The sequence below is a fragment of the Tetrao urogallus genome, assembly GCF_951394365.1.
Source record: "Tetrao urogallus genome assembly, chromosome: 3".
In the NCBI taxonomy this organism is placed as follows: Eukaryota; Metazoa; Chordata; class Aves; order Galliformes; family Phasianidae; genus Tetrao; species Tetrao urogallus.
The window spans coordinates 46,159,412-46,173,810 of NC_136815.1; the positions used below are offsets into that span (position 1 = coordinate 46,159,412).

At 37.9% G+C, this 14,399-nt stretch overlaps 1 protein-coding gene across 1 annotated transcript in view; it reads left to right on the forward strand.

Annotated features, from left to right (window-relative positions):
• Window positions 1-14,399, forward strand: part of ROCK1 (Rho associated coiled-coil containing protein kinase 1) — a gene marked incomplete at both ends in the record, with an annotated part of 77,671 nt that overhangs the window by 36,222 nt on the left and 27,050 nt on the right. The window contains 7 exons of the mRNA XM_079533014.1: window positions 3,480-3,564; window positions 5,275-5,419; window positions 5,703-5,841; window positions 7,040-7,131; window positions 7,352-7,511; window positions 10,116-10,182; window positions 14,169-14,257. Of these exons, the coding sequence (XP_079389140.1) occupies window positions 3,480-3,564; window positions 5,275-5,419; window positions 5,703-5,841; window positions 7,040-7,131; window positions 7,352-7,511; window positions 10,116-10,182; window positions 14,169-14,257 (777 nt within the window). The remainder of the gene's footprint in view (window positions 1-3,479; window positions 3,565-5,274; window positions 5,420-5,702; window positions 5,842-7,039; window positions 7,132-7,351; window positions 7,512-10,115; window positions 10,183-14,168; window positions 14,258-14,399) is intronic.

Consider the following 14,399-nt stretch of genomic DNA (forward strand, 5'->3'; position numbering starts at 1 on the left):
GTTTGGAGAATTTGATAGTAGTACACACTATTAGTAATTACTGACTCTTAGCTCTGCATTTAGGCACTGGAATGGGCTGCCCAGGGAGGTGGTGGAGTCACCAATCCTGGAGGCGTTCAAGGAACGTTTGGATTTTGTGTTGAGGGACATGGTTTAGTGAGAACTATTGGTGATAGGTGGATGGTTGGACTGGGTGATCTTGAAGGTCTTTTCCAACCTTGGTGATTCTGTGATTTAGAGCCTCACATGGCAATAGTGACCCATTCAAAAAGAAACTGAACAAGATTAGGAAAATCTCCCAGCCACCTATTTTCTTGTAAGAGGCCAGATGGAAAACAGACAGAGAGAAAAAGAACTTAGCTTAGTTTCATGTTATCTTTTTAACCTCAGGTGTCGTCACTTGTCAGATAAATTGCGATGTTCTCTGTTGATGTTTGAACTTTTGTCTGTTTGTCTAGTTAACTGTGTTAACTAGAAGTAGAAGAGTAAATTTATCAGCGGAAAATATGGGAACAGTTTGAGAAGGGCATGGCATATATTCTCAATTTGTAATTTGGTCAGATCAGCTTTAACACTTACATTTTTGTACAAAGAAAAAAAGCAAAGCATGAAGCTATTAATCCATTGCTTGAACAGGATGTAGGTGATACATCACTAATGATGTCACTATACCACATTTAATGAATGGTCAGGCAGAACCATTTGTGCGTGTGTATTGCATGCTTTAGAAAACAGACAACTGCAGTTGATTTGCAGTGCTGCTGGCTTTTCCTGAAATTTTAAAAATATTTTGGGGCTGACAGTTTTTTTTTAATTTGAGGAGTGAATGGAAACTGATGAAAATGAGGGCTGATGTAGTGACAAAGGAAGTGGGAAGGGCTGAGGCTGCTATCTTTATCTTAACCTTCACTTGTAAGGTCTGCTCTCAGGCCTCCTAGGTCCCTGGTGGCATAATCTGGAGGACTAAAGCATTTCTGTGGCAGAGAAAGATCAAGCTGTGTCCCATGTAGGCAAATTGGGCATATACAAATCTAACGTCAGTACGATGCACCAAAGGTTTTGAAGGAGGTGGTCATGATACTGCTGTCTGGAGTTTCTCCCTGGGGAGGAGTGGAGAAGAGGATCAGAGGACTGCAGGTTGATCAACACATTGACAGTCTCTGGGAATAGTATGGAGTATATTATCAGGAAACAGCTTCTAAGCACATGGACAAAAAGGTGACTGGGAACAGCCTGCATGGATTTACCAAGGGTAAAACTTGTCTTCTAACCTAAAGGCTTTTGATGAAGTTGTGATGGAGAGGTAGCTGGAATAGGTATACTAAAATATGGCCTCAAAGGGTTTTGCTCAGTAGAATGAAGTCCAGCAGGTTGCTAGGGATTCCTTAGAAGGTTGATGAGGTCAGCACTGTTTCTATTTGCAAGTAATGTTCTCATGAGACAGAATGCACCAGTCTTCAGCGGCCCAGTGAGACTTCATATAGAAGGTAAAGCCAGACTTGAAATTGCACAGTGATGGGGTTAGAGGCAGCAATGGTAGAAGTTGCAGGAAGGGTAACAGTGCTGGCAGAGGTTTCCCAGAGCCTGTGGAATCTCCTCCTTGAAGATATTCCCTGCTCTGGGTGTCCCTGTTGGAACCAGGGTAGGGCCAGAGGACCCTGCCAACCTCAGCCTTTCTGTGAATATTTAGTTATTCGTTAGGAGATATTTTGAGTATGGCCAAATGATGGAAGAGAGTTCATGAGAGTTTGTGAAATCCCCATCCTTGAAAAAAACACAAAACTCGACTGGATTCAACCCTGGGGAACCTGAATGTGACTTTGAAGTTTAATCTCATTTCCTTAGTTGTGCTTTAATCAGGCAGTTGGCCTAAGCATGTTAGAAAAACTCCCAACTAAAATTATTCTGTGTATACTGATACATTTCCACTGCGTGCCCTGAGGTGAGGTAGTGCTAGAGCTATTCATTTCACAGTAGTGGCCTGAGTTGTTGTTTTGAAGTCCCAGAAGTTTACTTTCTTCTGAAACTCATTTTATATTTCTGATTGCAGCTTCTTACTATTATTCTGCTACAGTATATTTCATACCATTAACTTTGAACTTCACCAGTTAGCTTATGGAAATTTCCTTTAAGAGAATTACCATGTGGAAAAGGGCACACAACAATGCTTCTTCTAAGCCAGAGAAATAGTTGTTCACACACACACATATTTCAAAAAGTGACATGCATTTGTTCCCTGAAAATAGAAGTGATGCAGGAGGGAAAAAAGCTGTGTTCTCAAGGTCTGATTGATAAGGTCTGATTATCTGGGAATTCGATGCATTTCTTTTTATGTAGGTGAACTGGATCTTAATGGAGATGGGTTTTAAACCACTGAGTGTTTTGTTTTTTTAATTATTTTATTTTGGAACAAGAGTAACTTCCAGAATTGTTAAATTCACTGGCTTGAGACTGTGTTCCTACACTCATTATCACTTTTTAAAACGTTTAGTTCCACAGTCTGCATGTAGGGCATGATACTTTAAGAAGGAAAAAATAGAGGAAATTTCAGCAAGACCTGGATAGGCTGGAGAGCTGGGCAGAAAAAACCAGATGAGGTTTAACAAAAGCAAGTGTAGAGTCTTGCATCTGGGGAGGAATAATTCCATGCACCAGTACAGGTTGGGGGATGAGCTGCTGGAGGGGAGCTCTGCGGAAAGGGACCTGGGTGTCCTGGTGGACGACAGGTTGGCCATGAGCCAGCAGTGTGCCCTTGTGGCCAAAAAGGCCAATGGCTTACTGGGGTGCATTAAAAAGAGCGTGGCCAGCAGGTCAAAGGAGGTGATCCTCCCCCTCTACTCTGCCCTGGTAAGACCTCATCTGGAGTACTGCGTCCAGTTCTGGGCTCCCCAGTACAAAAAAGACAGGGATCTCTTGGAAAGAGTCCAGCGGAGGGCCACGAAGATGGTGAAGGGCCTGGAGCATCTCCCCTATGAGGAAAGGCTGAGTGAACTGGGTCTGTTCAGCCTTGAGAAAAGGAGACTGAGAGGGGACCTGATCCAGGTCTATAAATATCTAAGGTGTGGGGGGCAGAATGGCGAGGCCGGACTCTTTTCAGTGATGAGTGGAGACAGGACAAGGGGAAACGGCTGGAAACTGCAGCATAGGAAGTTCCGCACAAACATGCGCAAGAACTTCTTTACAGTGAGGGTGACGGAGCACTGGAACAGGCTGCCCAGGGAGGTGGTGGAGTCTCCTTCTCTGGAGATGTTCAAGACCTGCCTGGATGCCTACCTGTGCGACCTGGTGTAGGGAACCTGCTTTGGCAGGGGGGTTGGACTCGATGATCTCTGGAGGTCCCTTCCAACCCCTACAGTTCAGTTCAGTTCTGTATACTTCCATGTTGTTTTTCCTTGCTATGTTACATCTAAAAATGGATGACTGCTACTGTTTTCATCAATTAAATCGACCAATTAACACAAATGTTTTTCTCTTTTCAGAGATGTGAAGCCTGATAATATGCTGCTAGATAAAGCTGGTCATTTAAAACTAGCGGATTTTGGTACTTGTATGAAAATGAACAAGGTAGGCGTAAGTTTTTAACTTTGCTTTTCTTTTTGTAAAAGGAAAGTGTATCTGAAAGTGAAAATAAAATAAACTGAAAGCTTTTTAGATGAGAGGTGTCCGAGATTCCCCTCTATTCCTGTTACTATTCTTTGTGCATCCTATTAAATTACAGTATAGAATGTGAAAATGATTCTGAAAATAGGGACTGCATGAACTTCTATACCCTTTCAGACAGACCATTAATTGTCTCTTGATCCCTCTGGACTGTTCAAGTTTTTGTTATCAAAGTTAGTGTGAAAGAGTGAGATTACTTCCAGCTAGCTTGTCAGTGATGAAAGATTCAAAGCTGATGTCTAAGTTGTTGAATCCTGATTATACTTACTAGCATATTCTGACCTTGCAAAAAGGTGAATCTGAAAGAAACAAGTTAAAGAATATAATGAAGTTATTTATTTTTCAAAATAAGAAGTATTTCAAGTAGTGTGGAACATTGCTACATCTACTATCTACTATCTACTACAATCTACTCCTACACAGAGTTGATTAGTTTGTCAACCGGCACCTGTGTACTAGGAAAGCGATCTGAAAGAGATGATACTTTACAAATAGAGTCTGTGTAATATACACATCATATTTTCAGTTTATTCTAGGAGCTTTGAATAAATAATTCATTTAGCTGCTTTGCTGTAAGTAAAAGGCACCAGTAAAAACCAAATGCAGGCTATGTGCACAAATTGAAAAAGCTGGCTTAAGTTACAACCAGTCCACTTCAGTGCAGTAGCAGACACGTAATTTGTCTTAATTTTGTCTTAATACAGATTTTTGGGGACTGATTTTGCTCTTAGCAATGGAAGCTCTTGAAATACAGAAGAATATTCAAGTGCTTAAGCTTTAAGTGCCAAAAAGAAGTAAAAGCATAGGATTTTGTATATTAGTGTGAAAGAAGTAAACTTGTGTCAGTCATGCTTTGCGTTCTGTTCTGTACTAAACAAAGCTAGCTGTGTGTTGAAGAGCACGAGTAAAGTAGCTCTGTGGAAGAGAAACTGCTCCATGTAGACAGGAACTTGATACAGGTGCATTCTGGATCCACTGTGCAAGCAGCATTTGCTTTGTTGTATTTCTTATTTATCTATTTTTGTACAAGTTTTTCTACTGATCCATTTCTAGAAACAGTATAGACTTATTCTGAAAGTATCTGAATACCGGAAAGGGTGGTGTGATTTGTGCTTCAGTGTTCTAGTTGCCATCTCCGGTGTGATTACTGTGCTCTTCTGCCACTCCTTTGTCAGGAGGGTGAGGAGTGTAAAACATTCTTCTGACCTGTTACTCAATTTGAAGTCTCTGATTCAAGTTTCAGGGCCTTATCTACACTGCAGTCTTCCTGGCATTTAGGATATTGGATTCGAAGTGAAAAAGTTAATTTAGCTGGTCTTGACAGCAAAATCCTGAATGTTTGACTCTTTTACACTAACAGAGGAGCTTTCCTTGTTTACCCTAAATCCTGTCAGTATGTAAGACACTCATACTTGCTTGAGCAAGTAATCCAGTGCTTTGTTCTGGATTTAGTAGGTTAGTGATTAAAAATGTATAAATACCCATTCCAAGAACATTTGTTAATGAAAGTTGATGTTGATTTATCAGCATTGTTTAGGCTGTGTGTACTCTTGAAAATGGCTTGCAATTTTGGCTCTTACATTTGGGCCTGGCTTTTTTTTTTTCTCTTTGTAGGAAGGTATGGTACGATGTGATACAGCTGTAGGAACACCAGACTATATCTCTCCTGAAGTATTGAAGTCCCAGGGTGGTGATGGTTATTATGGACGAGAATGTGACTGGTGGTCAGTTGGAGTTTTTTTGTATGAGATGCTTGTAGGTGAGTAGTAGGATAATAAGAATGAACTGTAGTACTTACCTCTAAGTTAAAATACCACTGTTGCTTTGACTGTTTAATGTATTACTTTCCTGCCATAAGTTGTGATTGTGACTTCATTGCTCATAAAGCATATTTTGGAAATATTCTGGCACAGTTCTCAAACACTTGTCTTTACCTGTTGTTCAGTTAGTTGCTTACATTTATTGAGTATATAATTCAAATGCTATACGTCAAATCCACAGTATTTATCTGTGTTTTCATTTTTGTCTTGTTGCTTTTTCAGGTGACACACCTTTTTATGCAGATTCTTTGGTTGGAACATACAGTAAGATTATGAACCACAAGAACTCCCTTACCTTCCCTGATGACAATGAGATCTCTAAAGAGGCAAAAAACCTTATTTGTGCCTTTTTAACTGATAGGTGAGATTTAAACTTTAATCAAAATGAAAGTAAGCTTTTGTTAAGGAAAACTATCATGTTGAAAGAACGTGTGTGTATCTCTGTATAATGTGTTGATATGGGTTTCTAAACTGCTCAGCACAAGTGGAATTTTCATTGTCTTGGTATGAACGCAGTGTAATTTAGATGCTACTGTAGTTTGATGTATGCAATCTGAATGCAGTTCTTTTGATTGAATGTTCTCCTTTGTGGAAGTTCGATTTTGTTTGTCTCAACAACATAAGAAAGTGTTGGCCTCTTGCTTAAAGTACAGGAAGGATGTCTTAAATTTAGTCAATAAACTTTTAGAACTTCAGTCACTTAAATCTTTTAAGTCATTTTGTCTACTTTGAAATGATGTTTTGCTTAACGTGAAGTAGCAGTTACTAACCAGTGTTGCTGCAAACTGGACAAGCAGGTATCATCAGTTTTACCTTGTCCAGTCTCAGCCTGGGAGAGGAATCCCCAGTGCTTGCTGCTGTCCTTTGTGGTAGCTATCTTGTACAGTGGTGGAAGGGAAATGCTGCTACTGTGAATACTTCTACCTTTTAACTTGGTTGACTATAAATATTTCTTAGTAACAGCTGCTGTGTTGTGGAGTGTCAAAGGAGGCATGGGGTCCTTTGGGATGAAGCTGAAGCAAAAGGTGCATTTTGTGAGCATCCCTAATGCAATCCCAGCTGCTAGTGGGCATTCAGTCCACAGGATCAGGGTAGAGACAACCCAAAGGAAGCCCCCTGGATGAAATGTGGATGTTAGGCTTTCTAATTTTGCAGATGCACTCCAGTTGTTCCCATACTACTTAGTGTTATAAGCATAACCTTTGCTTGAGACCTGGTGCTACAAAGGACGGGGACTGTTGCATTTGCTGAACTACGTGGGATTCAAGCAATGGCACAAACTCCTTGAAAGCTATCTAGTCAGTCTGTGATGATAAAAATAGTAACAGCAGGAGTTCTTGTAGACAAGATTTAAACCAGATTTTTGTTCTGAAGTTACCTGTGGTGTTGCTGTAGTTATTTTCATATCTGAAAGCTTTGAGATATGTCTGTTTCTTGCCTTAGTTTGAGAGGTAATTATTTTCACTTTGTTGTGAGATATGCTGTAGAGTGAATCTTCTTTCTTTTGGAATGATTTATGTTGTTGTACGTGCCGTACTGAAAAAAACACCTCTTCACAGGGAAGTGAGACTGGGACGAAATGGCGTAGAAGAGATTAAACGGCATCTTTTCTTCAAAGATGATCAGTGGGCTTGGGAGACTCTCAGGGACAGTAAGTATAATGCTTTTCTCAGACACTGTGATCTGGCTTACTAATGTATCACGTTAGCAAAACAACTGCCATATTTCTTTTCAATAGAATTTAGTCTTCCTTACTTTGTAGCAAGGAATGAGGTTTCTTAGACACCAAAGAGACATTCCTCCCAAACTCTTAACTTTTACTTGAATGATAAAACGGTTATTACGGTATAATTATTCCTCTTTTTTCCTAGCTGTAGCACCAGTTGTGCCCGACTTAAGTAGTGACATAGACACTAGTAATTTTGATGATATTGATGAAGACAAAGGAGAGGAAGAAACATTTCCCATTCCAAAAGCGTTTGTGGGCAACCAGCTTCCTTTTGTTGGATTTACGTATTACAGCAACCGTCGGTATGTACAAACAAGCAATCTAGTGATGTATTCTCTAGTCAAGACTCCTGTTTAACTCTTAGCAGTATATAAATAGAAGCCAAACAGATTTCTTACTAATGAGTCAGAATCCTAACAAATTGCACTTTGACACTTTGATAGCTAATATTTCTAGTCATCAGTATCTTAAATATCACACTGATTTTGTGAATATCTTACTCTCTGCTAAGAATGTTGCAGAGTGGTGCAGCAGAAACTGAGCAAGAATAATTATCGTCTGTTGCTGCCATAAAGCTGGCTAGAGGGCACTGAAATATCCATGTCATCGTGAATTAGGGATATGAATATCACTTTTGTTGAAAAGTTCCTAAGTTTTATACAAGGATTCCACATCACTTATGTAGTATTATGATAAATTAAAATGTCTGAACTTCTCTGTGGGTCACTTGAAAGAAAATATTTTTCTTTTCCCTGTTATCTGTGGTAGTTTATCTTATTCAAAGTATTCAACTACAGTGTGAGATAGTTATGTTTCAGTTTTTGCTGCTACTTAAAAAACTTTAAATGACATCAGTTGAAATTACATTGATTTGTACTTTAACATTCATTATTATTGTAGGCTCTATAGATAGCAATATCTACATTCAAAAAAATCTTTTAACTTTTTCTTACCTTGAATGCTGCTTTTTATTGTCGTGGGTGTCAGTTACACTTAAAATGGACTAAGACTTCTAGTAGAACGTGCCAGAGAAATGTGACTTAGTTTTTAGACTTAGCATTTGAGGATAGGAAAGCTTTAAAGAAAAATAAATCTGTTATTCAGCCTTGGATAGAAGAGGAACCACTTTTCCAAACTTGTGGTGAAATTCTTTCCGTCTCAGCTGTGAGTTGGATTTTTTAATGTAGTAAAAACAAGCTTTGCAGACAGTTTGTGTGAGTTCAACAGTCATATAATTTTACCTATTGTTTTGACTTCAGTCTATAATGAAAAAAAAGATGTCTTAATTTTTGACTTGTGGGAAGACTTTGGAACATATTACCAAGAAGGTGAAATAGCATACTGATGGCTGTTGATAACTGAAGTTCTTCTCTTCCCTTTTCCTTGTTGGGTTGGGGACAGTACCAGGAATTCAGAGACTAAAAGACTGTTTTACTGTCGTGATAGAACTCTTCTACTAAGTGCTATTGTTAGGTTGTATATTTACTGGAACTAAAATAGTTTCTGGAATTGATATGAATCCCGTAATACTCTGTTGTGACAGTTTTGAAAAGTCTGAAATGACCATTTGTAATTGCTAGAACTGTAATCCTAATTTTAATTCCCTTTTTATATTGAAAATAGTTCAAACATTAAACTGTGTATTTACTGCATGCATCTTCCACTTTCTTTGGTTTTGTTATATTTGACATATGCTTAGAGTTAAAAGAAATGGGGATATAAGAAGATGATCTGACTTATGTCACTGAAGGAAGTCATAAGGTATTTAGTAGAAAATATTTTCTACAGCTGTAATCTCGTTGATTCCAAACTAGAAAACATGATTCTTTATTATTAAACTTCCCCTATAGCACAGGTTTTGGAATACTAGTTGAGAACAGTTTATAGCAATTTGTAGCTTTTGCATTCCCTTCTGGGTTGAGGTTATTCCTACTCTTCTTTGGTACTGTGACTGCTTCAGTATGATATTTTTCCTGCTCAGTAGCCCCTGGTGTGCAAATTATGATAGCTTCTTGAACTTGAGACACTCGATCCCTTTTTAAAGGGAACTGTCATGTTTTCTTTTTGTCATTTGGTTATCTGTAAGTAGTCCTGATGTTTAATTTGACTGGTTTGCAGATGTCTTTGATGTTACCCTCCTTGATAGTTTGAAGGGGTTTTGTTTCATGTGGAACAACAAAAAAAAAAGAGGATGCTTCCATCTTCCTCAGTTCATGTGCTGGAGATTTCTTCCTCACACAATCTGATATAGTTGAAGAATCATTCATGTGTCTCTACAGCATTTATCAGGCCAAGAATATCACACCAAATGCAGGAGTAACTATCAGACAGTCACTTGTATTTATTTACCTGACTGCTTAGAATCACTACAAATAGACATCTGTGGTATTTTTAGAAAAGAGTTCTGTGAAATAGCACTCCAGGACAACTTTGTGTGTGGAACTTCTAATGAGTTTGTTGGAAGTTATGCGCACACGATCTCTGCAGTTTGCTTCATTACTACTTGTTTCAGAAGTGCTGGAATAAATATTTATGGGATGCAAGCCAGAGAGAGTATTGTAACCATGGAAAGCAAAGATTTTTTTAATAGTTTTTTCTTTTAAAAGTGGTTGTATTAATACTTGGCAGAAATTCTATTTTCAAGAGATCTTCTGCTGCAACTTTCTTCTTTCTACTTAAAGCCAATTTTTGCAATTAAATGTGTGTGGTTTTTTGGTTTATTTTTTGCTCAATTAAATGTGCTTAAATCTTGAAGTATGATAAATAATCCGATTATGTTACTATTTGGTTATCCAGATTTTGGGACAAAAAAAAATCAGAGGGTTCTATTTTTAGTGTGATTATATTCCGTTTTTCCGTTTTTCTTTTAAACAATTCTTAAAATAACATTTAAAATGTTGTTGCAGGTATTTATCTGTCTCTGCAGAAAATTCCAATGATAACAGAACAGGCTCCAGTATGGATAAAAGTGTGGTATGTCTCACTGATTTTAAATTTTATTGTATACCAGAGAGTCTGTTCCATGTATGCTTATAAACTGATTTCTAGTTGCCTCTGTTTTAGTGCTTTGAGATAGAGGAGAGCAATACATGGCATTGAACTGTGCTTGTTAAATTTGTTGGAAAAACTGAATTTCAGTTCTTCCTAAAACATTAACTTTTATGAGTGGGAATAAAATGGTTGAAGCTGCATATTCTTCATGTGAAGTGAGATTTGCTGAGTTTGTCTTTTGAAATTTTGAAGTGTTTGTGCAGTATTTTTAGAGTGCAGTATCTATCCCAGCTGTATACTGGCTTTATGGGGATCATCCAGACCTGCTTGTGATAGGAAGTTTGAGCTTTCCAGCAGCCCATTGGAGCTTCCTGTGGGATAAGTGGGAGGTGGCAGATGAGGTAGCAATGCAGCAGTTCTCTTTTTCGAATAAAATTTCCAAGCTTGGGTGTCTGCTCCTTCTCAAGGGTCCCCCACAAGCTTTTGAGATTCAGGGCACCAAGAAGCTGCATTTGTTTATGTAGCAGCTGACCTATCTGAAGAAAAGAGCATAAAAGTTCAGGAGCTCTTTTGGTGACTGCTTCCTAAGCATCTTGGCAGTCATGTTACCGGGAAGGTAAGCTGCTATTTTAGGAGCAAGGCAGGCATGGATTCTGTATATTTTGGTATAAAGTAGGCTATTCCATTTCATATTTTTAAGTTTTTTTTTTTTTTTTTTTTTCCAGTATAAAATGCTGACAAAAATGATAGTTGACTCTAAATAACTCTTATTGGCTTTGATTGATTTACTTTGTTAGTGCTTTGTTCTATTACGATTTCCATTTAGAGTCAAAGAGAAGCACGTTTCCTTTGAGGTGATGTTCATGCATGTTCCCTTTTCTCTTAAACTTGTTATATACGTGTTTTAGTGATATATGGTATTACCTCCTAACAATTTGTAAAAGGCAAGGGAACTAGTAGTTTATTTTATTGGACTAAGTGAATTTATTAAGCACTAATCTGTTTTGATTTTTTTACGTATGCTTTTATCTTCCATAAATTTTGCTTTTCTCATCAGCTAACAGTATGGCTGTTAGTGAGGCAAAATTAAAAAGAGAGCTAGAGTTTCACATATTTGTAGATACTTAAAGATGTACTTTGAGCTTGGGATGACCTTAAAGATAGTTGTTAAATGGACTTTGCAAACACTGTGGTGCGAACCTCTGTTTAGCTAAAGATTCCTAGAGCACTGTCTGAACTGTCAGGGCTATTAGAATGTCTTGTGATTTTAACAGTTCTGGGAGGGGAAGCTCTGGAAGGATGTGGGTGATAAAGAGGTTTAAATGAATGTTAAATCTTTACTACGGGGTATTTTTATCTCTCTCAGCTGTTTTTCCTTTCATTACATGCTGCAATGAAAACGGTAATGTTAACACATGGTTAGCACAATAATTAATTCTGGAAATATAACACAATGTAAACTATCTGTATTTATGGTATAGTACTCAGCATCTTCTCTGAGGGACTGAATGCCAGAAATCCGGAGTGTAAAATTTCATAAAATCAGACCACGAAGTCAGAGAAAAATGGAATTGAAATCCTTTTAGCTGAATTTCAAACCTCTTTAAGATCTGATTATTTACTTTCATTTAGTGCTACCCTAAAATCCTGTCAGTGGTTCAGGTATTAAGGAGATGAACAAATATTTTTGCACTGGATCTTTGATATTCTTCATTGCTCAGGGGGCAAAAGCAGATGCACAATGCTTCGGTGGCTTAAAAAATAAATAAAATATGGCAACTTCAGAGGGATTTTTCTTGGCATCTCTGCTGTAAACAGAGAGTAAGACACAAGGGAATGCTTTTATATTAAGTTACAATTAACCCAGGCTTTTCTGAAGGTATTATTTAGATTATTGATATCAGACTGTGCAAAAGTGCTCTTGAAGCCTGTGGTCTTGCACTAATGTAATGTGACTGCTCAGTAAGATTAGATAAATGTATCCAGAGATAGAAAGAAGTAAGAAGAAGCAATAGAGGTCCAAACTATGAGGAGTCAGTGCAGAAATGCTTCAGTTACCTAAAGTCTTTAGAACTGTTCCTCCATCGCATGTAGTTCCTTTATGGGTTAAAATGATTAACCAAGAAGTAGATGAGCAATTATCTTAAAGTTTCTTGATCCTTTATTTTTGTGTATTGTCTGTGGATCCTTTTCGGTTGAGTGAGAGCTTGCCTTTAAATAGTCTGGCTTTGTTTCTCAGTGGTTAATACCAGTGGAATAAATGTGTTGTGCACCAGTTCTCCTTCCCTCTTCCTCTGAGTTGACAGTGGTTTTTGCCTACAACCATTTTTTTTCCAAATGGTTCTATGTCGTATATAACACCAGTAGTTAGTTCTCCAAAGCTGCTCTGTAGGTGCTGAGAAGTCTATTACTTCCAGCATATCACAGAATCACCAAGGTTGGAAAAGACCTACAAGATCATCCAGTCCAACCATCCACCTATGACCAATAATTCTCACTAAACCATGTCCCTCAACACAACGTTCAACGTTTCCTTGTTCTCTCAAGGCTTTCTGGTAGGTAGAGGTAAATACATAGAACGTGGAGTAGTGAATAAATAAAATACGTGGTTTCTGGTTAGTCCCTTGTTGCCATATCTGTGTTCCGCTGAAAACTTCAGCTTCAGAGCATGGATGGAAGAAAAATGAGGAAGTGAGAAAGGGTGTCTGGTTCTTGGGAGTACCAAAGTGGGCTCATTGCTTTTTTCCTACTGAAGTAGAAAGGAGTAAAGACTGGAAACAGGAATAAGAGGAACACTTGCCTGCAAGTAGACAAAAATTATCTCAATGGTAGCTTTCTTGTTTAATATGGTTAAAGCATGCTGTGTCTTCAGTTTAGGACCAAACAGAAGACTGTCCTGTTTGAGGACATTTACTATTGCAATGAAACAAGAATGGAAGGAGAACTTCTCTTTATGGTTTTAGTGTGCAGTCCTAATTTTTTAGGTGTGTTTTGAGGGGGAAAAAGTGGAAGAGGTGGACATCAGAGGAGCTGTTCTGTTTCTCCTTTTTCTGGGAAGATTGTGCAAAAAGGAATTGGGCAATTATCAGAGTCTGTGAAGTTAGAAGAAGAAATAAGACAGCCGAGTGTCAGAACTGCTTTCATGTGTTGCTTTGAGGAGAGTCTAGATTAGGACTGTAGTTTTTCTCTGTGCTATTCAGAAAGGCTGAGAGAAATGTGGGAAAGCTAAATAAGGCTGAAATCCTTACAAGATCAGTGGAAAAGTTTAGAGTGAATCAGCACAGACTTGACTTAATGAGCTTCCTTGAAGCTGATACCATCTTGTTAATTGAGGATCTTGCTGATGTTGGAGTGAGATTATTGTGCACAGAAATCCAGTAGAAGGCAGATATTTTGAGACTGCATGGAAAAAATGAATTCAAGAATTTGTTTTGCTGGCAAACAGTAAATGCAAATTACCATTCTGTATTAACATATGAAGCCTGTTACTATTTTCAAACCTTAGTACAAGGCTATCTGTAAAAAAATCTCTCAACTTAATATTTAAGAGCATTTTCCCTCACTGCTAATAACTGATGGGCCTGGTTCTGCTTCCTGAACTGAGAACTGAAGATGCATTGCAAAATACATTTAGTAGGTTATGCTAGAAAAAGGAATTGAGGTTTAACAAAATACTTCTGAAAATACGGAAAACGAGGCGTACCTGACCTGACTTTGTCCCGTGAATTTTGATGGAACTCTACACAGACTTAAAATTTTACTCATGTGTATAATTTTATATTCTTTCTTGTAACTAACTTTGATTTTTTTGGAGGAAAGGGAAGAGTAAGTCAGCTTAAAAGCATAGTGTTTAATTCAAAGTGAGTAGGCTGTGATAGTGTTAAGTAGTTCTGAATATACTGAAATTCCTTTTTGAAGTTTTTGAATTTAATGCGTGTTCTTTCATGTACAAATATATATATTTAAAGATGGAAAATATGCAGAAGATGATCTATGATTTGGAAGAGCAGCTACATAATGAAATGCAGCTGAAAGATGAAATGGAGCAAAAGTGCAGGTGAGACTTTGAATTTGATTTCTTTGCGTAATTTTAATGTATCTAACACTTCAATTCTGTATTACTACTTTAGGGATTACCAGAATAACATTATTGTGCTGTATTCCTACAAGGGAGTTCCAGGTGCAGGTTTGAATCATTC